Below are 27,264 nucleotides of genomic sequence, written 5' to 3'. Positions count from 1 at the left end.
TAGGGGATTGAGTCCCTTTATTCTTTTTCTTCATTTAAAGAAGAAATTAACTTGTCTGGAACTGCAAAAGAGCAAAATAACTAAAGCAATCTTGAGAAAAAAGAACAAAGCTAGAGGCGTCACACTTCCTGATTTCAAACTATATTACAAAGTTATAGCAGGCAAAACAGTATAGTATTGGCATAAAAAGAGACACATAGATCAATGGAAGCGAATACAAAGCTTAGAAATAAACCCACATGAATATGGTCAGTTAAACTATAACAGAGGAATAAAGAATATATAACAAGAAAAGGACAGCCTCTTCAATAGTGTTATTGGGAAAACTGGATGGCCACAAGGAAAAGAACGAAAGTAGACCATTACCTTACACTATACATAAAAATTAATTCAAAATGGATTAAAGACTTGAACTTAAGACTTGAAACATAAAACTCCTAGCACAAAACATGGGAAGTAAGCTCCCTGACATGGGTCTTGGCACTGATTTTTTTTTTTGGATTTGACCCCAAAAACAAAAGTAGCAAAAGCAAAAATAAACAAGTGGAACTACATCAAACTAAACATCTTCTGCATAGCAAAGAAAACCATCAACAAAATTAAAAGGCAATATACCAAATGGAAGAAAATATATGTAAATCATATGTCTGATAAGATGCTAAAATCCAAAATATATAAATAATTAATATGTCAATAAAAAAATCTGATTAGAAAATGGTCGGAGTTCCTGTTGTGGCTCACAGGGTTAAGAATCTGACTAGTATCCTTGGGGATGCAGGTTAGACCCCTGGTCTCGCTCAGTGGGTTAAGGATCCAGCATTACCTCAAGCTGCAGCATAGGTCACAGATGTGGCTCAGATCTGGCATTGCTGTGGCTCTGGCATGGGCCAGCAGCTGCAGCTCTGGTTCAACCCCTAGCCTGGGAACTTCCTATGCTGCAGGGGTGGCCCAAGAAAGAAGGAAAGAAAGAAAGAAACAAACAAACAAACAAAGGAGAAAGTCAAAGGAACTGAATAGACATTTTTTCCCCAAAAAAGACATACTGATTTCCAACAAATACATGAACAGGTACTCAGCATCACTAATCATCAAAGTGCAAATCAAAACCACAATGAAATATCACCTCACACCTGTTAGAATGTATATTATCAAAAATATAAGAAATAACAAGTGTTGGCAGGATGCGGAGAGAAGGTAACACTTGTTCACTATTGGTAGGAGTGTAAATTGGTATAACCACTATGGAAAACAGTATGGAGTTTCCTCAAAAACTTAAAAATAGAACTTCCATATGATCTAGCAATTCCACTTCTGGGTATTTATCCAAAGGAAACAAAAGCAATTACTCAAAAAGATATATGCCTGTTCATTGCAGAATTATTTACAACAGCCATAGAAGCTATTTACATGTCTATAAACAGATGAATGGATAAAGAAAATATGGTATATATACAATGGAATATTACTCAGCCATGGAAAAAAAGAAAATCTTGCCATTTGCAACAATATGGATAGACCTTGAGGACATTGTGCTAAGTTTCAAGTAAGACAAAGACAAATACTTTATAATCTGAAAAAAAAACAACAACAAAGGAAAACAAACTCAGAGATACAGAGAACAGGTTGGTGGTTGCCAGAGGCAGGGAGTGGGGATTGAGCAAAATGGGTAAAGGATGTCAAAAAGTACAAATTTCTGGCTGTAAGATATATAAGTCCTGGGAATGTAATGTATAGCATGGTGATTATTTTTAATGATACTGTATTATGTATTTGAAAGTTATTAAAAGAGTATATCTTAAAAGTTCTCATCATAAGAAAAACATGTATAATTATGTGTGGGATGGATTTTTTTTTATTTTTATTTTTTTTTGGTCTTTTTGCCTTTTCTAGGGCCACTCCCATGGCATATGGAGGTTCCCAGGCTAGGGGTCCAATTGGAACTGTAGCCACCAGCCTATGCCAGAGCTGCAGCAACGCTGGATCCAAGCCAAGTGTGCAACCTCCACCACAGCTCATGGTAATGCAAGATCCTTAATCCCCTGAGCAAGGACAGGGATCGAACCGCATCCTCATGGATGCTGATAGGATTCGCTAATCCCTGAGCCGCGACGGGAACTCCTGGATGTTAACTAGATTTACTGTGGTGATCATTTCACAATATATACATATAGTGAAACATTACGTCGTACATCTGAAACTAAAATAATATATTTAAATTATATCTAAATAAAAATAAGAAATTAATCAAATATTTTAAACAGATTAAAAAACCTAATCATGAGCTTGAACTGAAACCTACAATAGGAGGTACCTTGCTGATCAATCAGTGGACTCACTAAAGCTACTGAAACCCGATAAGCACAGGTGACTTTCTTAAGCCACCACAACCAGGGATTTGGGACTAGTTTGCTGTCACATGCACTGAGATATTGCTCAATGGCAATCCAGTATTTACTGAATGAATTACCTATTAAATAAGAAGGGGAAAGTCAGACAAAGGCTCCTATAGCAACAGCCAAGTGCAAATTTCCCCACACAAAGTAAATGAAAGATTTAAGCTGAGAAAGGTATTTCGATGGTTGTTAATTGAACTCTAGTCATCAAATATAGATTTCGTGCACTTGATCCCACACGAATGAATCCATCTCAGTTCAACATTAAATAGATGCATTTAACTTCACCTTCTAGTTATTCTACACCAAGCCTCTAATTGGTGTCATCAACAGTGGGAGCCAGGGAAGAACCTACGTGAGTATTGCCTAGTGGTGAGAGGGAGCTTTATCATACCTACATCTTTAGCTCTGTGACCTTGGCAAGTTTTTCAGCATTTGGGAACTTATTGCTACCTCCTGGGGTTCTGGGATTATGAGGACTAAATGACATTATACATGCAAAACACCTAGTACTGTGTTTGGTATGTAGCAACCAATCAAAAGTTGTCTGGTATCATCATAGTCATCATTATAATGATACCAATTGTTGAAATAAAAAGGTCTCCAACACTTGAATTTTCAGAAAAAGCACCTATTACCACAAGGAGCCACTTGTGTATAGCTTGATGGATCTATATCACACAGGTTAATTCAAATGTGAGCCCCACCACTTACTAGCTGTGCATTTTTGGGCACACTCCTCAACCTCTCTGTATTTCCTTCCATTAATGGGAATGGATAAAAATATTTTTCTCCCTAAGGTTATTGAGAAGATTAAATGAAGTAAAACATACATACAAAACATTTAGCTCACTTGGTTGCATAAAATATAACTTGCTGTTAGTAGGTAAAGATCCAATTCTTAAGAGCTTCTTTGGAGAGGATGCCCCAGGCTTGGCTTCTGGGGGCAGGGGTGGGACACACTCAATTTGACAAAGGCCCACAACAGAGGCTACCTAATGACCTTGTGTGTGCTCCCTGTGTTTCCTGTCTCAGAAGCACATTTCCTTTTTTCTCCCATCATTTCCTCTCATTCTTGCCAGTTCAAAGCCTTTTACGGTGACTCTGGGTTTGGCCTTTATGGGTTCAGTTTACAGGCATTTCCTGTTACCTTTCCTCTCTGTCAGTTTCCTTCTCATATTATGGACAGCATTTTCTTGTGCTCACCAGAGCACAATGAGGCAGCTTAATGCATCCTCATGTCCACAGAGGGGCAGCAGAGTGTGGTAGAAACCACCCTCTCCTGGGTATCACAGCAACTAGGTTTTAATTTTCCTAAGCCTGCTTGGGCACATCCCTGTCCCACTCAGCTTTGGTTCCCCGGTTTTTACATGGAGAGCATTGGACTAGACTGATGAACAACCAGAGGCCCCAGATACCTCCCTGGCTCCCTGTCGTGACCTGCCTACCTTTGTGGTGAGATCTTTGATCTAATTTCGTATTTATTTTGTTCTTAAAAAACCAGGGTAGTGAAGAGATAAACCAGCCTACTTAAGCAGCCCTCCTGGAGGAGAGGAGACTGGGGGCCAGGGATTGGCCAAGGGGGGATTGCAGAAAGCAACTCATTCATTCTAAGCGTTTGCTTAGAATGCCCTGGGCAGCCAGTCCTTCTGGAAAACTTATGGCTCAGGTGTTGCTTAAAGCTTCTCAGTTGCCCTCCTGGCCCATGCAGAAAGGAGTCTCCACCCAGAGGAGAAGCTGTGCTAAGCTGGAGGAGGCAGGAGGGAGTCGGTGGGTGAGAGAGCAGCTTAATTCAATTATATATCCCTGGTGACTGGCACACTCTTGGTGCTCTCTAAATGTCTTGTGGAGTGGAATGAACAACTTGTAGGGTGGCTCTGTTACCATTTTACTCTGTGACCAATAGCCAAGTCATTTCCTTTCATCTTTAGTGTTTTTTTAAATTGATATACACTTGACATACAACATTGTATAAATATAAGCTGTACATGTTAGTTTGATACATATATTGTAATATAATTGCCTCTGTAGTGATCAACATCTGTATTACATTACATAATTATAATTTTTATATACTTTTAGTGGTTGGAATAATTATGCTCTAGCATCTTAGCAAGTTTGGTGATTATAATACAGTATTGTTGTCTATATTCTCTGTACTGTGCATTAGATCTCTAGAGCTTAGTTAATATTTGTTGCAAGTTGGTATCCTTAAACAGCATCTATCCTATTCTCTCATCCTCCTCAACTCCTGGTAACCACCACTTTAGTCTTTGTTTTTTATAAGTTTGGTTTTTTTAGATTCTACATATAGATTTTTTTCCCCCTTTTTAGGGCCACACCTGTGGCATATGAAAGTTCCCAGGCTAATGATCGAATTGAAGTTACAGCTGCCAGCCTATGCCACAGCCACAGCAACGCGGGATCTGGGCCTCCTCTTTAACCTACACCACAGCTTATGGCAATGCTGCATCCTTAACCCATGAGCGAGTCCAGAGGTCGAACCTACATCCTCATGGATATTAGTCAGGTTTCTTACCGCTGTGCCATGATAGGAATTCCTCTACATACTAAAGTGAGGATGATTTTTATCTACCCTCAGAAGTTGTTTTGGCTACGGAATGACAAAATTTATGTGAATGTGCTTTAAGAAAACAATGCCCCACAAGTGTAAAAAATGAGAAAGCTGATCTGTTAACTTCCTCCTCCATCTACTTTCAGGAGCTGATATATAGTGCTAGTTTTCTCACTGACCGACTTCTATTAAAAATAGAGAAAAACTTTAAGTAATGAAACTCGATACATGACATGGAGTGCTAAGCCATTTTCATTTTGAGTAGAAAAAATGATGGGGCTTATAAATATTTCCGTCTTTCTTGAAATTGCCCATAGGAGAAGAGGTATTTACTGCTAAAGTAGTTGATTCCTAAGGTGACTTCCAGCCCGGTGACTCAAGAGGGAGACAAGGCTCTAAGAGCACGTCTTCAGCATAATGTGGCCTTATTTTCCCCTCCCAGTGTCCTGCAGAGTCTAGTAGATTCACTGACTAAAACAGGAGGGCAGAATCGTGAACCGGTTGTCTGTACATCAGACCACCACACGATGGCAGTAAAGTCAGGCAGATTCATTCTGTTCTATGCTTTTTTCCTGGCCCTGCCTCTGGTCCTCAGGTCAAAGAATGTGATTCACCTTTAATTTCTTTGCTTCTGTTTCCTCCACTCGATTTTCTTCTATAAACCTCAGCATTAGCTTTCTTTGTTCTCCTCACCTTTAGTGAGTGTTTGTGTTTCCCTGTCTATTCTGGAATTATACTATGTCCTAAGTCTTTGTTTTAAAACCAGAAATTTTTTTTTTTTTTTTTTGTCTTTTTAGTGCCACACCTGTGGAGGTTCCAAGGCCAGGGGTCGAATTGGAGCTGTTGCCACCAGCGTACGCCACAGCCACAGCAACACGGGATCTGAGCTAGGTCTGTGATCTACACCACAGCTCACAGCAATGCCAGATCCTTAAGCCACTGAGCAAGGCCAGGGATCAAACCCACGTCCTCATGGATACTAGTCAGGTTCTTTACTGCTGAGCCACAACAGGAACTCCCAGAAATCATTTTTTAATTGGGGGTGTTAATACAGCGGCAATGATTTCGCAGAGCTCTCATGAGGATAAAATGAAATGATATATCTAAAACATTTATTACAGGGTCTGCACTCAATAAATGGTCGTGATAACTGCTATTATTGTTATAATTTTTAAGGTTAGACTTCCCCAGAAGGTGTTTTTTTTTTAAATAAAATGAAATGTGTTTCAAAGGCAGGAACTGGAAAGAAAACCAGAGACAACTCCTGCACATCCTATGAGCAATTTTCTAGCAAAGTTAGTGTTATGAGGGTGAAAATATATGTCTGTCTGTTGTGTCATGTGACTTTTTCAAACTGTCTTCACCAAGCCCTACCCAGGTGAGTTGGGAGGAACTGGACACAAACATAGCTTTCATGTGAAAGCCACTAGCACTGTGTGGAGCACATTGTAGATTCTCAATAAATGTTGATTCCCTTCTACTTTTCATGTAAAAGCTAGACCAGTTTGGGCTAATGCTATGGTCTAGTTCAGGTGGTTTCCCACTGAGTTGTGCGTCAAAATTATTTGGGCCCTCTTTCCAGAGGTAATGATTCTGTAGATATGGGGTAGGACCTAGGATTCTTATTGTCAAGTTCTCCCCAAACATTTTTGGGAACTGGTAGACTAGCTGAAAAGTGTTTACCTGAGAGAAAAAGGAGCTGAGAAGTATTGATCATTCTAGGTGCTGTGCTAAGTGCTTTATTTGTATCATCTCATTTGACTGTCACAGGTGCTCTGAGGTAGGTGGTATCACTTCCATTTTACCCATGGGGGACCTGAAACTCAGAAATGTTAAATCACTTGCCTAGAGCTTTGGTTTATAAATGACAGGGCATGGCTTTAAATGCAGTTCCCTGTAACCCTCATCCCCAGGCCCTTCTCCTTGTATGTACCACATGACTTAACAGAGCACACATGTGCGTGGTCAGGTATCTATCGTCTAAGTGGGAACCTTGGTTAAACACTTCATCTGGATGCTCATTTGATTCCTCTATAATAGTATTCCTGCCTCTGGCTGGGACATGATGAATGCATAACACAAATGAAAGATTAAATGAGATAATGGATGGAAAAATTGCCTTGTGAATTGTAAAGTGCTATATGCATATTTTACTATTTGTGGCATTGATCGTTGCTCAGGGAGCTTGGGCCCTAGGAAAGTCTCTATGGTGTACATCTATTGAGCAATGGAGCATAGATGCAAACAGCTGATGCTCAAAGTTGGCCTTGCTGGTATGGGGTGAAGTCAATGGCTGGAATGAGGGTGTACTCACTCCTGAGTTCTGAGGTTGGTCAGCTCGCTGGGTCTGGCCTTTTAGCACTCATAAATATTTGAAAATTATGTCAAAAATATATTATAGTCACTCAAGAAGGATATTCTGGATGCTTACTATATACACAGTACTGAATTGAACACTATTATATAATTAATAGATTATAAGAATAGAGCCTTTAAGGAGCTTGCAGTTTATTTGAGGAGACATGATAATATACATTAAGCAAGGGACATCTAAGAAATAAACCATAGTAATGTCAATCCCAAACCATGATGATGGTAATCATAAGGCATAAATGCTCCTAGCAAAGGCATATGATGAGAACTCTATAATCTATCTCCTTTCCCTTAGTATCACTATCATCTGGACTACAGAAAATAGCCCCTAACTCTCTCTCTCTCCCCCCTATTCCTTAAAATACTGCACACTACCACCTTCATCTGTCTCCCATTTTGTGGCCAAAGTGATATTTCAGAAATGCAAATCTGATGTCTTTCTCTTTCTTTCTTTCTTTTTTTTTTTTTTTTTTGTAATTTTTTTGTCTTTTTTTTTTTTGCCATTTCTTGGGCCGCTCCCGCAGCATATGGAGGTTCCCAGGCTAGGGGTCCAATCGGAGCTGTAGCCACTGGCCTACACCAGAGCCACAGCTACGCAGGATCCGAGCTGCGTCTGCAACCTACACCACAGCTCACGGCAACGCCAGATCCTTAACCCGCTGAGCAAGGCCAGGGATCGAACCTGCAACCTCATGGTTCTGGGATTCGTTAACCACTGCGCCACAACGGGAACTCCCCTCTCTTTATCAATGATTCCCCATTGTGCTCAGGATAAACTCCAGATTCCTTAGCATGGTCTATAGGGACCTTGGTCATTACTTCCATCATCGCTCAAGCTTGTCTTGCCCAGCCCCTCTGAAAATACCTTTGATAGAAATACCCTTCTCAACTTCCTCACCTTCCTAACTTTCTACTTTCTCTTGAAAACTCCCCCTGCCCTTAAACTGGATTTAATGCCCCTCATGTGTATCCTTCTATCACTTATATCATAACACTTGTCATACTAATGGTCTTTTTACTCATTCCACATCTCTCTATGGCACCCTTTCACTCTTCTGATTTTTTGATCTTACGTGAGAATAAAATGTTTAAAGAGCTTAACACAGTGCCTGGTACATGGGTGCATTTGACCAATATTTGCTATTTCTATTCCAGTTACATATTTACTTAGCTGAGAAAGTTAAAGTAGATACAAGAAGAGGTCTATTGAGCAGACGTTAAAGGACAAGGGCCAAATTTTTTGAGGCCAAGTGTCCTAGAGAGCTCATGCTGAGTCAAATAGGTCTGATACTTGCTTAGCTGTTTTTTTTTTTTTTTTAACCTATCTCTTTGTGGCGAGTACCAGTCTTAGTCTGTCTGGTCTGCTATGAGAGAGACCAAAGACTGATGGCTTATAAACAATAGAATGTTCTTCTCACACTTGTGAGGCTGGGCAATCCAAGATCAGTGTGCCAGCAGATTCAATGTCTAGTGAGGAAATGCTTCCTAATTTCATTCATGACCCTCTTCTTGCTATGGCCTCACATGGCAGAAGGGGGCAAAGGAGCCTTCTGGGACTCTAAGGGCTCTAATCCCATTAATTAAGGCTCTGGCCTCATGACCTAATCACCTCCCAAAGGCTCCACCTCCAAATACCATCACACTGGGCATTAGCATTTAACATATGAATTGGGGGGGGGCAGGGACAGAGACATTTAGTCTATAGCAGTTCCCAGAGCTCTTCTGAGAAGCTGCTCCAAGTGTAGTTGATGGACTGTTCAAAGGACAGAGTGACGTGGAGGTTTTTTCAGGGGCAGCCTGGTGGGGGGGGTGGGGTCAATCTTGGGAAAGACCCAGTAGCATAGTTTAAACTGGCCTGAGACATACTTTTTCTCCCTCACCCCCAATGGAATAAAAATATGAACAAAGTAGTTAAAACTCAGGCTAGCTGTGTAAGAAATGATATAAATAGGAAAGACAGGCTGACAAAGCATGAGGATAGGTCAGAAGCAAATGCTCAGTCGTGGCTGAGAAGACTTCAATAGAAGGACTCAATTTGTTTAGTAGAAGTTTGTATACGAGAGAGAAAAAAAATCAACCAAATTAGGGCATCTCTGTCACCATGAGAATCTGGCTCTTTACTGAGTGCTACCCTGTCTTTCCAGCAGGTGCCCCGGTCTTTTAGAGCATTGGGATGGACCAAGAGAGAATTGGCAACTCAGACTCTCTTACCTCCATAACAGACCTGACTGAGGCTAGTAGTGGCTACTAGCAATAACACAGTTACCTGAACTCCTGAAATTTTCAGATACTTTTTTATTTGTTGGTTTGGTTTGATTTAGTTGTTGTTGTTTTTGGCCTCTTCTCTGACAGGGAAGCCTGATAGGCCCCTGGAATCTTCAGTAGGTTCTGGGCCTCCCATCTGAGCTCTACTAACACTCACACCCAGCCCACTCACCTAGTCTCATGGCTTAGACTATCTTTTTACTGGGGCTGTGGAGAGTGTGGTGGGGGGAAGAGTATTTGGCAATTGCTTTGGAATTCATTGACTTTGCTTTATCTTTGACAATTATTCATCTGTGCTGAATCTAGCAGAGAAGGTTCTCTGCTCATTTGCCTTGGTCTTGGCTGCATTGAAAATGTATTTTATGCTGCTACCTATAGAGACCCTAAAGTCAGCAGTATCTCTCTGAACAGATGGGACCACAAGCCTCTTCCAAAACCCTGTTGTCTTCTTAGCACTAAATTCAGGTCCTCGTAGCAAAAATATGTTGAGTAAACAGATACTAATCTGCCCTCTACCTCACTGTCCTGCCCTCCACTCCCACATCAACCACACACACCAAATAGCAACCGGGGAGGTGGGTTGCAGCCCTGGTTTCATAAGACTAGATGATCCTGCAGTGATGGGAGAAGCACCTGGTTTTCCTGAGCTGGGTCTGCTTTGGAAAAAATAAGAGCCTCACTAGGAAGAGGTCTGCTAAACATCTCAATCTCTCCACTCCAGAGTCCCTGTGCATCATGAGTGTTCTCAAGAGTTCTAATCTTCTCCTAATGTTATCTAAACAAGCTCCCCCTGCCTTTCTTCCCATGCTCTTCCCCCTACTGCATTGATCCTCCTTTAGCCTCTTTGTTTCCTTTATCTCTCTATAGTCCTCCCCACCCACTCCATAGAATTCCAAAGGAAACTTGGAGTCTCTCTGTAGCTGAGGGTCTTGCCCTCAGGGCAAGTGCAAGAAGCCTGAGTTAATATGATTATGGCTGTGAAGGCCCTCCAGGTGGCCCCCAGAGAGATATCTCTACATATCTGTCCAGTCCTGCTCTGGGTGGTGAGGTTGAGGGCAATATGCTGGTTCCTGTTGCGGGTCTTCTTCCATCCTTGCAGTCAGTCACTCCTCCCCTTATTTTGCCTATCTAAGGCTAGAACCGAGTCTCAAATTCTCTGGTTATTGGAATATATTAAACAAAATACCCAGGTGTTAATATTGTTCTCTTTGTAGTCTAGTGTACCACCTCCCAACAGCCTATCTCCACGAGTTCCTAGAATTTGAATCTCATATTTGTGTAGGAATTCAGTCCCCTCCCTACACCCTTGAGGAGTTTACATTCTTAAAACATCTTTATTCCTTCTTGCCCAACCCCAAGGCTTGCCTCCATCAGCCTCTCCCCTACCACACTAATATTCAGGGCATCTTACCACTGATCCCAAAGTTATAAGCAAATCTTTTTCTGGAATATTATCTCTTGGAACCTGACTTTTGTCAATGCTTTCATCAAATTGAAACTTTGTGTATCTGAAAATTCCATTACATTTCATCTAGCCCTAGTCAGTTTCAAGGTGTTAATGGTGGCTATGTGCTTGCTATATCCTTGCTTCTCTGTCTTCTCCTCCAACCTTTCAGGATCTAGAATTCTATCAGATGATTCTCTAAAAGAGAAGACTTGAGAAACCTAAAAGACAGACTTAGCTCACTCTCATTTTTTAAATTAAGACTTTGGTAAACATTTTAAGGTTCACAGCAAAAATGTAGGGAAGGTATATAGATTTTTCCATATACCACCTATCCCCACACATGCATAGCTTCCCCCATTATCAACATCCCCCACCAGAGGGGTGGATTTGTTACAACTGATGAACACACACTGACACATCATAACCACCTGAAGTCCATAGTTTACTTTAGAGTTTATTCTTGGTGTTGTACATTCTATAGCTTTGGACAAAAGACAGACTTATCTCACTCAAATATATAATGACATGCATCCATCATTATAGTACTGTACAGAGTATTTTTTCCTTTTTTGTGATTTTTGTTTATTTTTTATTAAAGAATAGTTGATTTACAGTGTTGTGCCAGTTTCTCCTGTATAGCATAGTGACCCAGCTGTACATATATATATATATGTATGTTCTTTTTCTCATACTATCTTCCATCATGTTCTAACCCAAGAGATTGGATAAAGTTCCCTGTGCTATACAGTAGGGCCTCATGGCTTATCCATTCTAAATGTAATAGTCTGCATCTACCAACCCCAAACTCCCTATCCATCTCACTCCCTCACCTCTTCCCCATCGAAACCATAAGTCTGTTCTCTATGTCTGTGAGTCTGTTTCTGTTTTATATATAGGTTCATTTGTGCCGTATTTTAGATTCCACATATAAGTGTTATTGTATGGTATTTGTCTTTCTCTTTCTGACTTACTTCACTTAGTATGAGAATCTCTAGTTTCATCCATGTTCCTGTAAATGCCATTATTTTTTCTTTTTTATGGCAGAGTATTTTCACTGCTCTAACAATCCTCTGTGCTCTGCCTGTTCATTCCCCACCCCACACTCCTAACTCATGGTGACCACTGATCCTTTTACTGCCTCCATGGTTTTTCCTTTTCCAGAATGTCATATAGTTGAAACTGTATAGTATGTGGACTTTTCAGAATGGTTTATTTTACTTAGTAATATGCATTTGGAGTTCCTCCATGTCTTTTCATGGCTTGATAGCTTATTTTTCAGCACTGCATAATATTCCACTGTCTGGATGTACCACAGTTTATTTATCCATTTACCTAATGAAGGACATCTTGGTTGCTTCCAAGTTTTGGCAATGATGAATAAAGTTGCTGTAAATATATGTGTGCAGGTCTTTGTGTGGGCACTAAGTTTTCAACTCCTTTGGATAAATACAAAATAGCATGATTCCTGAATCATATGCTAAGAGCATGTTTAGTTTTCTAAGAAACAAACTTTCTTCCAAAGTGGCCACACTCTCTTTTTATGCCTTTTATTTCTTCCTCCAATGAAGACTCTTTTTTTGGATTACTTCTCTGGTATTTTTGGCTTCTAAGCTGGAACTATGACCATGCCTCCCTGCAAAGAAATATTCTGTCAGACTCTTTCCTACTCTGATTCCCAACTCTGACCCTCACACCAGTGTTGGGCCCCACCAAGAACATCAGCTTGTTGCTAACTGTTCCCAGTAGCTCACCACAAACCATTGACATCTGGCAAGACACCTCATCCCAGAAGGGCACAGGACTGGGAGGGGGTCAATTTAAGTAGCAGGCAGTGACAGTTTGTTCTCTAAACAGCAGAAATATAGTAACATAACTTAATGCTGAATCAAAGGAAACAGAGTCAAACTCCAAAACAATTTGATTTGCAACTTGGAATAAAAGCAACATGTCTTGATTTAAATGTCAGGCCCACTGCTGAGTGATGATTTAATAACTTTTATGAGGGATCTTGTCACAGCAAATTCAACACTGGAATAGAATGACTCACAGATAGGGTGTTAGAAATGATACAGAAGAGCATAAAAAGGAACAGGCTTATCTCAGGGCTTATCCAGAAGCTTTGCTTAAAGCTAATTTGCAGTTAGGACCTCTTCTCTACCCCCATCCTGCCACCTAATCTTTCTCTTCACAAATACCTTTGCATATATGTAGACATAGTGCCCAGGGGTAATGTCAGCTCACTGAAGTATTTTCTGAAGACACAGGCCCTGGAACAATTCTAGCATGGAGCCTCAGAATCAGTGCATTCAATCTGAAAGACAAGGTATCAGTGAGCCTGGCTATTTATGAAGGAGATCACAAAAACTTCTCTGATCCTATCGTTCTATTTTACCCAGGTATTTCATTGTTTTCTTTCATTTTAGGAGTGAGAGAGCTTAAATCCAGTGGGGTTAAGAGATTTCTTTAAAAACTCTAGTTTTTTGACTCCCAAACAATCAATAAATCCTTCTCAATACCTCATGAGTTCTCTGTCCTTGACCTTCCCCAGCTTCCCTGGGTTAGCACACTAGAATGCTCAAGACTGACCATGCCCTAGTTCCAACCAGCTTCCCAGGTCAATGAGGAACCATGCACAGCTATTCTTAAGAGAGAATAATCCATTCTGTTGGGGATAATCTTTCAGTAATCAAGATTAATTTGATGGTTTCTCAACCTTGAAAATACTGACTTTTTGGCCAGATAATTTTTTGTTGTTGTGGGAGGCTGCTTTATGCATTGTTGGATGTATAATAGCATCCCTGACCTCTGGTTAACCAGTCTCTGTCTATAGCATAAAACTATCTCCAGTCCCTTTCACACAGAATTTTTAGGTTAAACGTCCCAGACCGTACCTCTAACTCACTGGTTTTTAATGGAAAGTAATCCACCTCACCACTTCTACCCCAAGGGATATTTGGCAATACCTGTTGTTATTTTTAGTTTCCGCAGTTCAGTGTGTTTATGGGAGCGGGGGTATGTTTCAGACACCAAGTAGATTGAGGCCAGGGTACTACAATGCACAAACAATCCTCCCCACAAACCACTGCCCTCATTATAGCAAATAATTTGGGGGCCCAAAATGTCAATTATACCCAGGTTGAGAAGCTATGCTCTATCATATCATCCTCTGATCAGAAATTTTCCTTTGTTTCCTACTCCTTGTTGGAAACATGACAAATTTCATAGTCCTTCCTGATCTAGATTCAGATTATTATTTGCCATATACAGCTTCTTTTCTGAAACAACTGAATGTAATGCTGTTTCTGAAACATGTGGTCTACTTTCTCACTTATGTAACTTTGCTTACAGCAGCCACTCCCACCGCCTAGAAGGCCCACTTTCCACTACTAAAGTCTAGTTGAAATGTTATCTTCTTTATAAAACCCTACCTGAGCCTGAATTCTCCCAGCCACAAATAATTCTTTCCCTGGATGTTAATGTAATGCTTTAATCATATGTCTCTTAAAGCATTTATCACATTCATAGTAGAATGTAAAATTTGAATTGGAAGGTACTTAGACATCTCTCCAGTAAAATTCCCTTCACTTTAAGAAAAGGAAATTGAGATCCAGAAAGGTGAAGTGATTAGTTGAAAATATCATGCTTTCTCATAAAACTTGAAACATAGTAATTTGTATCCTTGACTCCACTCTCCTGGCATGGTTGAAATGAATGACCATGGACTTGTGACTATGACATTCAAATCTTAACTCTGATACTCATAAATTGGTAAAGTAATTTACCTTTCTGAGACTCAGTTTCTTTAGCTGTAAATGTAACTAATCACGGCTGTTGTGAGAATCAAATGAAATGGTGTATTCAAAATGTCTGGCATGTAGTAGGTATTTGATAAATATTTCTCAGATGAATAGAAGGATCAACTTTACTTCAAGGAATAGGATTTAGGGATTGGTTATGGTCCACGGGACTTCACTAAAAGGTGATTGGAGGTAATGTAGGGTAGCTAATTGCCACTGCTCCCTACTTTTGCATCCTTCCATAGAAAACATGAGTTCTTCTGTAGGCCATCAGATCTGTGTCCAAGCTTTCTGTGGAGTAGATAAGTAATGACAGCAGCTCTCAACTTGGAAATATAGTTCTTAAAAGGTTTCTCCTTTTTACCCTTTTGCAATGCTAGTAATGTAACCTCTCTGTTCCCTCAAGCAGGTAGGTAACAGGTAGGTTTGTGGAGAGAGGATTGAATAAAAGCTATATTTCCTCTATTTCTCTTTTGTTTCCTGTGTAGCAGCAGCCTTGGGCTTAGATGCTGTTCAGTAACCTCATAGGTGTCTGCACTGGGGTGGCAAAGGAGGCATTTTGGTGTTGGCTCCTAGCCCAATGATACCTGGTTCCGACTTGACTTAAATAAAGTTTATTAAGGCCTTTCCAGCTAACTCTTCACTCCAGAGCTGCCCACCCTGGCAGCTTTCTTCCTGCTTAAGGCTTTGGGGGTAATGGTATGCTGTATATTTATTCCTTTCAGTTACAGAAACAAGTCTTTTCCTACTCCCAGTGTGCATGTATCTAATAGAAAAAAAGCCCTGCTACTCCAATGGGGGGGGGGGGTGACATAACAGGCAACTGAAAAAATAGAATGAGACTTCTGATGCCTTGTCTAGACTAGATTGAGAGTAAGTCAGAGAGGAGCAAGCTTCCTGACAGCAGGCCCACCCCAGGGCTGGCTCCTGTCTACTCTGCCATGTAAGCACAGGAGATTTTGGTTGGCAGGGCTAGGAGAGAAGTTCAAGTGAATCTCTTGCAAATTGATTTAGGAGCCCCCTCTTTGGGGCCTACAGGTTATAGGTCCTGTAAGAGGAAACTGACTTTCAGGAGGATGAGAAAAACAGTAGAGAGCAGAGAACCAGATTGAAAGTAAAGAGACTTGATCTGGATCCCTGCCTCTATCTCTGCCTCTGAGAGCATTCCTGGAGCTGTTGACTGAGCCTCACATTCTTGTCTGTGAAATGGGTGTAGTAGAGCCTGTATGTAGCCTTCCTCCCAAGAATGGCAAAAGTTGAAGGTTTGCCTATCTCTAGAGTTTTCACTAGAAAACCCAAAACATTGTATAAAACCTCCTGTTTTTACTGAATGAGTGAATGAGTGAGTGAATGAATGAATGAATGAGTGTCTAAGGGTAGGTGTGACAAGGTTGTAGGAGGGATCCAGATCTATTGGCTATTTGCCTCAATATGGCATTCTTCAGTTTACTCTTCCTAGAGTTCAACCATTATTGCTCATGTTGAGGTTACTTTGTAGATAGTTAGATTCCTTTCTTTAAGAAGACTTCTTTTTCAAATTCAGCCCCTACTCTGATGATGACATTGTTTTGATAGTTATTATGGTCTGGCTATCACCACGATTTTGGGTGGGGCTGTGGGAATTCAGGAAATCATATGACTGTATAAGTCTACTGGTAAAGTACCATCTTCTCTGAAGAACTGATTTGAAACTTGCCATGGGAGGGTATAAGGGATATATTCATCGATTCAAGTACAGAAAGAAAGGTGCACAGTACTAATGAGGGCCTCTGATGACGGAATTTGGCTTTAGGGAGGTCTGGAGAAAATTCATTAAGGAACGAATGATTGAGTTGAGCTCTGAAAAGTGATTAAACATTGACTAGGCAAAGGGAGTGGTGGGAAGTGTATGTATACATGTGCACATGCAGTAAGCATTTTAGGCAAAGGGAACAGAATGCGCATGACCTTATAGCACATTCCAGAAACAGACAGACTATGGATGGTTTTAAATTTTAATTCAAAATGAAAGTCATGGATCTGGGTGTTTAAAATACAAGTATGGCTATCTTTGAAGTATTGTTAGGCTAAATCATACTGAGCACCCACTGTTGACAGAGCATTGGAAGCATTATCAAGAAAGAAACAAATACATTTACACTGTTGAGCCAACAGTCTGGAAGGGGATAAAGGACAGACAAAAAATACATATATGAAAATCTTCCTTCCAGCATTTTGCCTAACAAGTACACCCATGTAAAGGGTATATACATGAATTCCTGGTGGCCTACTTGGTTGAGGTGACTTGAGCCCACTGAGTTATTCAGGGAAGGCTTCCTGGAGGTTCTGAGTCCTAAAGAATGTTCTGAGGAAGATATGAATTGGTGAATAAGAGGAAAGAAACTTTGTGGCATGGAGAGGCAATGTGTGTGATAACCTGGTGGTAGAAAGACTATTTCTGAGGTAGAAAATTTGGGATAAATTATCTTGATCCTAATGGAAAAGAAAAGAAGCCTATCTTGGGGTTAAATCAGACTCTTTATATAACATGCCATCCAGACAATTATAAGAAGGAAAATTAAGGTTCACTGTGAACCATGTGAAAAAAAAGACTGGTTATTGACAAGTAAATTGTCATGGGGGGAGATCAACCAAGACGGTGGAGTGAGAGGACATGAGGCTCATTTCCCCCTACATAAACACCAAGAGTACATCTATATTTGGAACAATTCTTACTTAAAACTATTGGGAAACTGGCAGAAGGATTCCTGTACAACTAAGGCTGTATGAATGATATCTGTGTAGGGGTAGAAGGAAGAAAAGTGATCGAGTCAAGACCTATGCCTCTGGGAAGGGATTCAGAGGAAAAAGGAGAATGCAAAGCTCTCCTGACATGAGAAGTGAGTGGTGAGAGCCAAATATTGGGTTCCCTAGTCCTGGGGCACTACATATAGGAGACAAAACACCTTGGCTGGTTGGAGAACCCTTGGAACTAACAAGAGGGCTGTGGGAAGGCTGGACTCCACTCGTGAGGAACATGTGTTCATGCATGCATGCGTGCCTGCTTTCTAGGCAGAGAAGAGAGAGATCTGCTCTAATGGCTGTTGAGCTTCCCACGACTGCCTTGTAGAGCCACAACCTGAGCCAAGCAAACACTGCAGCCCCACTCACTCCAAGTAACAGTGCAGCACTGTATGTGGGACAGCCATGACTGAGGAGAAGACTCAACCATGGGAGGCAGGGGTGACCCAGGACCCTGGGTGGAGTAGCAGTAGCTATGGTCGGTGCTTATTCAAGCAATGCATCAGAACAGCCCAGAACTCTGCCAGTGACCACTCCACCATAGCTCACCCTCCAATACACACTGAGATTCCACACAGCCCTTTTCTGCCCTGTGGTGTGGGTAAGCTCCACCTCAGGGCAGGGGTGCAGAGGCTGGGGTAGTGATCAGCTATAAGGAACAAAGGGGACTTACATATCAGGCTGTGTCTGAGCAGAGAAACATTTGTGGGTAGTTTATCAGAGACAACTCAGATCTCTATCTGCTGCTGACATGAGCAGAGAGCCTGCATGGGGCCCCCTTGCTTCAGCATTCCCCACCTCTGGGGCAAGGGTCCTGAAATGGGGAGAGGGTAAAACGCAAATAAAGGCAACAGAGCCAGCTTGGGCTTGAACTTATGGAGCTTCTGCTCTAGCAACAAGTGATCAGATCCCTTGTCTGTTAGGATGGTGATGGACACTGAGCAGAGGGGAAGTCTTCTTCATACCAGCTCCAGCTGTAGCCCCTCAATATCCATCCCCACCCACTAGCAAGTGATAGCTGTCAGCACACCTTGAGGAAAAACATGACTTGTATCCACATCAAATCCAGCTCTCCCAACAAAGGTATTGTGCACACGCAGTCTGTATAGGGACATTCCCACATAAAAATACCACTTCAAGACTGCAGTAGATAACTATTTCGCCTAAACACATAGTGGCATAGAGAGTTAAGCAAAATGATGATGGAGCATGATAATGTGAGAAAAAAGAATGTATACATGTATGTGTAACTCAGTCATCTTGCTGTAACAGTAGAAAATTGACAGAACACTGTAAACCAGCTGTAATGGAAAAAATAAAAATCATTATAAAATAAAAAAAGAAAGTTAAGCAAAATGAAAATGCAGAAGAACTGCTGTCAATTGAAAGAGCAAGAGAAAACCCCCAACAAAAATAATGAAATAGAAATAAACAGTTTACCAGATAAAGAAATTAAAAGCATTGGTAATAAAAATGTTAACTGAATTAGGGAAAAAAATACTGCATCGTGAAAATTTTAGAAAGAAACTATAAAATATAAGAGAACCAATCAGGAGTTTCTGTTGTGGCTCAGCAGATTAAGGACCAGACATTGCCTCTGTAAGGATGCAGGTTTGATCCTCATTCAGTGGGCTAAAGATCTGGCATTCCTGCAAGCTGTGGCAGAGGTCTCAACTGCAGTTCCAATTCGACCCCTGGCCCAGGAACTTCCATATGTAGCTGCAGCCAGCCATAAAAAGAGGGGAAAAAAAGACAATGGAACCAATCAGAAATGAAGAATTCAATAGCTCAAATAAAAACATACCTAGAAGGAATCAATACCTAAGTGATACAGAAGAATGCATAAGTGATCTGGAAGGTTAAATAATGGAAATCACCCAAGCAGAACAGCAAAAAGAAAAATAAATTAAAAACATTTAAATCAGCTTAAGAGAGTTCTAGGATAACATTTAGCATACCAACATTCACATTATAGGAGTCCCAGAAAGAGATAAGAGAGAGAAGGGCATCAAAAATGTATCTGAGGAAATTATGGCTAAAAACTTCTCAATCTGAAGAAGGAAACAGAAATTCAAGTACAGGAAGCACGGATGATTCCAAACAGGGTGAACATCCCAAACCCACATGAAGACATACATTAAAGTGGCAAAAGTGGGCGTACCCATTGCGGCTCAGCAGGTTAAGAACCTGACTAGTATTCATGAGGATGCAGGCTCAATCCCTGGCCTTGCTCAGTGGGTTAAGGATCCAGCATTTCCACAAGCTGCAGCATAGGTTGCAGATATGGCTCAGATCTGGCATTACTGTGGCTGCAGTGTAGGCCAGTGGCTGCAGATCCAATTTGACCCCTAGCCTGAGAAGTTCCATATGCTATGGCTGTGTCCCCCTCAAAAAAATACAAAAAATGGCAGAAGTGAAAATTAAAGAGAGAATGCTAAAGGCAGAAAGAAAAAAAAATCAGAGTCATACACAAGGGAATCCCCGTAAGGATATCCCCAAAGTTTTTTTATTTGTTTGCAGAAACTTAGCAAGAAAGAATGAAGTAGCATGATATATTCAAAGTGCTAAAAAGGAAAAACCTGCAATCTAGGATATCCTACCCACAAGATTATCACTTAGAATAGAAGGAGGGATAAAGAACTCAGACAAGCAAAAACTAAAAGTTCATTAAAACTAAACTTACCTGAAAATAAATGTTAAGGGGAATTCTCCAAGTGGAAGAGAAGTTTGAATCTATAGGAAAGGGAAAACTCTCACCAGGAAAGGATCAGCAACTTAAATAAGCCAGTATGAAGATAAAAAAAATATAAAAAGCAACTATAACTACAAGAAATAGTTAAATGATAAACATGAGGATGTAAAATATATCAAAACCCCAGAATGTAGGGGAAGGGAGTAAACAATGTATATCTTTTAAAATGTGTTTGAATTTAAATGACTACTAATTTAAAACAAGTAGATATCATTATAGGTCAATATATATGAACCCCATGATAACCACAAATCAAAAACCTACAATAGATACACAAAAACCAAAAAAAAAAAAAAAAAAAAAAAGGAACTCAAGGCTCAAGCATACTACAAAAGAAAATCATTAAACCACAATGAGAAAAACAAAAATAAATGATGAAAGAATAACTACAAGCAACAACAACAACAATAACAACAAAAAAGACCAAAAAAAAAAAGAATAACTACAAAAACAACTGGAAAATGAGGAATAAAATAGCAACAAGTACATACTTATAGTAATTACCTTAAATATCGATGAACTAAGTGCTCTGATCAAAAGAGATATGGTGGCTGATTGCATTAAAAAAAAAAACAAGACCCTTCAGTATGTTTCCTACAAGAGATTCATTTCAGGGAAAGACACAGACTGAAAGGGAAGATAAAAAATGACATTTCATGCCAATGAAAATGATAAGAAAGCAGGGGTTGCAAAACACCTCTCAGACAAAACACTTTAAAACAAGGCTATAATGAGCACAAAGAAGGGCATTAAATATTGTTGAAAGGCACTATAAGAAGTGGACATTATGCTCATTAACATATATACACCAAATACAGGAGTGCCTAAATTTATTAAGCAAATACTAGCAGACATTAATGGAAAAGTTGACAATACAATGATATTAGAAGACTTTAACACCCCTCTGACATCAATGGACATATCATCTAGACAGATCATCCAGTCCACCAGTCTTGTGGTCTTGTCTGTAATAATCATAAGCACAAGGATGAAAATCAATAAGGCAGCAGAGATCCTAAATAACATAATAGACCAGTTTGACTTAATTTATATGTATAGAACACTACATCCAAAAACAGTAGAATATACATTCTTTTTAAGTGCATATGGAATGTTCTCCAGGATAGGTCACATACTATATCACAAAAAAGCTCCAACAAATTTAAGGGATTATAAATTATATCAAGCATCTTTTTTTTTTTTTTTTTGGTCTTTTTGTATTTTAGGGCCGCAGCTGTGGCACACGGAGGTTCCAAGGCTAGGGGTCCAATTGGAACTATAGCTGCCAGCCTACGCCACAGCCACAGCAATGCTGGATCTGAGCTACATCTGTGACCTACACCATAGCTCATGGCAATGCCAGGTCCTTAACCTGCTGAGTGAGGCCAGGGATCAAACCTGCATCCTCATGGACGCTAGTCAGGTTAGCTAACCACTGAGCCATGACAGGAACTCCTACATCAAGCATCTTTTCTGACCATAATGGTATAATACTCAAAATCAGCTATAGAAATAAAAATAGGAACAGAATGAACATGTTGAGTTAGAACAGCATGCTACTAAAAAACAAAAGGTCAATGAAGAAATCAAATAGGAAAATTGAAAAAAAATGAAAATGGAAACTCAGCACTCCAAAATCTATGAGCAAAAGCAGTTCTAAAATGGAAGATGATAGCAACACAGGCTTTCCTCAGGAAAAAAGAAAATCTCAAATAAAAATCTAATCAACCACCTAAAGGAATTAGAAAAAGAAGATCAAAGAATGGCCAAAGTTAGCAGAAAGAAAGAAATAATAAATCTGAGAGGAAATAAATAAAAGAGATATTTAAAAAATAAAAAAGATCAATGAAACCAAGATGTGTTTTTTTTTAAAGATAAACAAAATGGATAAACTTTTACCCAGGCTCACCAAGAAGAAAAGAGAGAGTCCTCAAATAAGAAAAATAAGAAACAAAAGGGAGAAATGACAACTGATACCACAGAGATACAAAAAATAATGAGAATACTAATGATTACATGCCAACAAATTAGATAGCCTAAGAAGAAAGAGCAACATACAATTTTCCATTACTGAATCAAGAAGCAGCAGATAATTTGAATACAATGACCACCAGTAGTAAAATTGAATTTGTAATAAAAATTTTTAAAAAACCTTCTCTGCAAACAAAAGCCCAGGATCAGATGACCTCACATGGGAATTCTACCAAACATAAAGAAAAGCTGATACATAGCATTCTGGAGTGTTCAAAAAAAAAAAAACTGAAGAGTAGGGAAGACTCCCAGATTCATTATATGAGGCCACCATTACTATGATACCAAAAGCAGACAAAGATACTACAAAAAAACCTGAAAACTGAAGGCAAATATCTTTGATGAATATAGATGCAAAAGTCCCCAACAAAATATTATCAAACCAAATGTATGAGCAATATATGGGAAGGATCATACATTGTGATCAAGTGGGGTTTATTCTAGGGATGCAAGGATGAAAATCAATCAATGTGATAAAGAAGTTGATAAAAGGAAGGATAAAAATTACATTATGATCTCAATAGATTCAGAAAAAAATTTGACAAAATTCAATATCCATTCATGATAAAAAATAAACCTCATCAAAATGGGTATAGAGGGAACATATCTCAACATAATAAAGACCATTTAGGCAAACCCACACTAACATAATATTTAGCAGTAAAAACCTGAAATCCTTTCTTCTAAATTTAGGAACAAGACAAGGATGCCTGCTCTTGCCACTTCAATTTAACAGAGTATTGGAAATCCTAGCCACAGCAATGAGACAAAAGAAATAAAAAGCATCCAAATTGGAATGAAGTTAAACTATTATTATTTACAAATGGCATCATACTATATGTAAAAAACCCTAACGTCTCCATAAAAAAAAACTATTAGAACTAGTAAGTGAATTCAATATATTTTCAGGATATCAGATTAATGTACAGAAATCTATTGCTTTTCTATAGATTGTTAATGAACTATCCAAAAAGTTTAAAAATCTATGTTAACATTGCATCAAAAGAACAAAATATTTAGGAATAAATTTAACCAAAGAGGTGAAAGACCTATACTCTGAAAACTATAAAACATTGATGAAGTGATATGAAGAAATGGAAAGCTATCTCATGTTCTTGGATTGGAAGAATTAATATTGCAAAACTGGAATGCTACCCAAAGCAATCTACCAATTTAATGCAATTCCTATTAAAATACCTATGGCGTTTTTCACTAAGTTAGAAAAAATTATCCTAAAATCCACATGAAACCACAAAAGACTCCAAAGATTGCCAAATAAATCTTGCAAAAAAATAAAAAAAAACTTGAAGGTATAACCCTCCCAGATTTCAAACTATACTACAAAGCTGTAGTAATTAAAACAGTACTATAAATCTACAGTAATCAGAACAGCATGGTATTGGCAAAAAAACAAACAAAAAATCCCCAAACAAATACCCCCCCCCAAAAAAAAAAACAGACACATAGAATATATTGCACAGAATATATTGCACAGAAATAAACCTACACCCTTATGGTCAATCAGTCCATGACAAAGAAGGCAAGAATATACAATGGGGAAAAGATAATTTCTTCAATAAGTGATGCTGGAAAACCTGGACAGCTACATGTAAAACAATGATTTCCTCCACCGTATAACAAAAATAAGCACAAAATTGGTTAAAGATCTAAATATAAGACCTGAAACCATAAAACTCCTAGGAGAGAACATAGGCACAACACTCTTTGACATAAATTGTAGCAACAGTTTTTTTTTTTTGTATCTTCCTCCCAAGGCAAAAGATATAAAAGCAAAAAATAAACAAATGGGACCTAACTGAACTTTAAAACTTTTGCACAGCAAAACAACAACAACAACAACAACAACAACAAACAAAAAACAAGAAGCAAACTATTGACAAAAGACAACCTGTTGAATGGAAGAAAATATTCACAAATGATATGATCTATCATATCTATCATATCTATCATATCTATCTATAAGTGGTTAATATCCAAAATATGCAAATAGTTCATACAAGTCAATATCAAAAACACAAACAACCCAATCAAAGTTGCACAGAGGGTATGAATAGGCTTTTTTACCAAAGAAGATATACAGATGGCCAACGGGAACATAAAAAGATGCCCAGCATCGTTAATTGTCAGAGAAATTCAAATGAACAATGAGACATAACCTCACACCTGTCAGAATCAAAAAGTCTGCAAATAACAAATGTTGGAAAGGATATGAAAGAAAGGGAACCTTCATACACTGCTGGTGGGAATGTAAATTGCTATAGCCACTATGGAAAACAGCATGGAGAGACCTCAAAAATGAAAAATAGAAGTACTATGTGATGCAGGAATTCTATCCCTGGGTATATATGTGAAAATATATATCTGTGAGATAGGTAAAGGTCACTGCCCAGCTTTTTCCTCAGAAGTCATTTGCAGTTTTCTATCATTGAGCATCTGCTTAAATTTCTGCAGTCCTTTTTGCTTAAGCACTTAATTTTAGCATTTGTTATTCTGATCCCTTGTAATATAGTAGCTCTTTTTCTTTTTGGGGGCATTGACTTTTTCTGATGGATCTCTGAAAAAACTCAAATACTTCAGATGAGGTCGGGCGTGTTCAGGGTGCTATGACCATAGATAGAAAAAACTCAAATATTTCAAAGGAAAGAAACTACCTCTGGTAGAATGAATGATAAATGGCGCAGTAGATGTTTTTGGTCAGGTGACCTTTCCCATTATCCTTCAAACTGAAACTAGCCCTTAGAAACTTGGCTTTGATTCCAATGCATATTTCCTTCCTGGAAGTTGAAAAATTAGGTTAGGATAGAGACATGTAGTAAGGAGCAAGAAATTTGATTTTGCCTGCAAATTTCCTTATGTTGTAGAACATAGTTCTTTTAAAACAGTCCATGCACTGTATTATATAAATGTGGTTAATAATGTGGCACTTCATGAGTTCCCTTTGTGGTGCAGCGGAAATGAACCCAGCTAGTATCCATGAGGATGCAGATTCGATCCCTGGCCCTTCTCAGTGGGGTAAGGACCTAGTGTTGCTATGAGTTGCGGTGTAGGTCACAGATGCAGCTTGGATCTGGCTTTGCTGTGGCTGAAGGCCAGAAGCTTTGATCCCTAGCCTGGGAACTTCCATAGGCCACGGGTGCATTCCTAAAACAGCAATAATAATAATAATGTGGTGCTATAGAGTCAAGCTGAGCCAGGGTTTATATCCTGACTCTACCATTTTCTATCTGTGTGATTTTTCACAATTAACTTAACCTGTGCCTTGGTTGCTTCATCTTGTATAAAGCAGGGATCATAAGTGTACCAATCTTGTATAGTTACTGCAATGATCAATGAGATATGTGTCTAAGGAGCTAACCTTTGTTCTTGACACTTGATCGAGTTGTTCTTGTCATCATTGTCATTAGCATCATCACCACCACCACCACCACCACCACCACCCACACCATCCCCAGGCTCCTACTTTAACAGAATAAAATTTTATAATCTTTTGCTAAAGCTAATACCAGCTATCAGCAAAGGAGGAAAGGAGAAAAGAGTAAGCCTGGTTGCATCCTGTTTCTTACTCTCAGTTTAACCCTAACATCTCAAAGAGAATATAAGAGAAGGTAATCTAACTCTCTGTCGCTGTTTCCATAGGTACCTGTAGGCTTGGCTGGGCCTATTACTGTGCTGGAGGTGGAGCAGCTGCAGCCATGTTGATCTGCACCTGGCTCTCTTGCTTTGCTGGAAGGAACCCCAAGCCTGTCATGTTGGTGGAGAGCATCATGAGGAACACCAATTCTTATGCCATGGAGCTTGACCACTGCCTCAAACCTTGAGCTTTGGCAGAAGATTGGAGAGAGTGGGGAAGAGGAGAGAAGGGAGCCTTGAAAAGAGCTACCAAGACTAAGCCAGTTGCTAATCACTTGACAGTAGTATAACCCAGAGTTTGTATGCTTTTCAACTCACCAGTCATTCATTTTCACTTTCCCTTAGGCCAGTGGGTCAGTGACTCTTTACAAAATTCATTAAGAACAATGATACTCTCAAATGTTAACCTAGCTGGTGGACTACCCAAGCCCCAACCTCATCCTTCATACAAAATAAGAAAAAAAGATCCTCAACTGAAAGGTAACTGTACAATCAAGGAGTTCTTCACTTGCCCCAAAGCTCAAAGGATGGGTAAAAACACTTGTATAGGGAGGGGCTAGGAAATGGACAAGGCTGGTTCCTACCACTCCATTCCTTTGGCCCTTCCATGATGTTTATTGCCATCTCTAAACATCTGTGGAGTGCCATTGCCTAAATTTTTGTGACTTTCTCAGGACCATACCTCAATTCTTCCTGTTTTTTTTCCCTGCTTCTCTTCCTTTCCAGTTGTGAGGAACTTGTGGGGAGGGCAACTCCTAGTGGGGAAAACACTAATCAGGGATGCTTACATAAAGCCTAAGATCTCTTCCTTACTAAATGCTTTAGAATATTCATAAGAGTTCATTTTGTGTTCTGGCTGGGTGACTGGCTTCAAAATAGTGGCAAGTATTCCCTAGTCCCTTATTGATACCAAAAAATAGTGTTCATCAAGGGTTCTGAGCAGAGACTAGAATATGTTGTGCACTCAATAAACGCAAATTCAAGATGATGATGAAAAAGATGTTTCTGCTGGCTCCTTATTGAAATTTCTATTAGAGTTTATTTTTACTGACAAGGAAATCCACAGTGGCCTTTTGCCCCTATAGTAATTCCTAGCACAATACGTTTCTCTGCCAGTTTCAAACACTACTCATCAAGTGCTTTCCCTTCCATCTGGGGTGAGTTAGACATAAAAGAACACAGTCCTGATGTCACCTAGG

The 27,264-nt window shown here is 39.5% G+C and overlaps 1 protein-coding gene across 2 annotated transcripts in view; it reads left to right on the top strand.

Annotated features, from left to right (window-relative positions):
- LHFPL1 (LHFPL tetraspan subfamily member 1) overlaps positions 1-27,063 on the top strand; it is a 119,489-nt gene extending 92,426 nt beyond the window's left edge. The window contains exon 4 of one of the 2 annotated variants that reach the window (XM_003360421.5): positions 26,072-27,063. In XM_003360421.5, the coding sequence (XP_003360469.1) occupies positions 26,072-26,253 (182 nt within the window). In that variant the 3' untranslated portion in view covers positions 26,254-27,063. The remainder of the gene's footprint in view (positions 1-26,071) is intronic. The other variant, XM_013986344.3, reaches the window with a different exon arrangement.
- The last annotated feature ends 201 nt before the right edge of the window (positions 27,064-27,264 follow it).

The sequence above is a fragment of the Sus scrofa genome, chromosome X, assembly GCF_054392235.1.
Source record: "Sus scrofa isolate SSC_HxYL_T2T_F1_AM1 chromosome X, Sscrofa_HxYL_maternal_Yorkshire_Landrace_v2.0, whole genome shotgun sequence".
In the NCBI taxonomy this organism is placed as follows: Eukaryota; Metazoa; Chordata; class Mammalia; order Artiodactyla; family Suidae; genus Sus; species Sus scrofa.
Note: the sequence above shows the minus strand (reverse complement) of the source record. Positions and strands in the feature narration are given on the sequence as shown.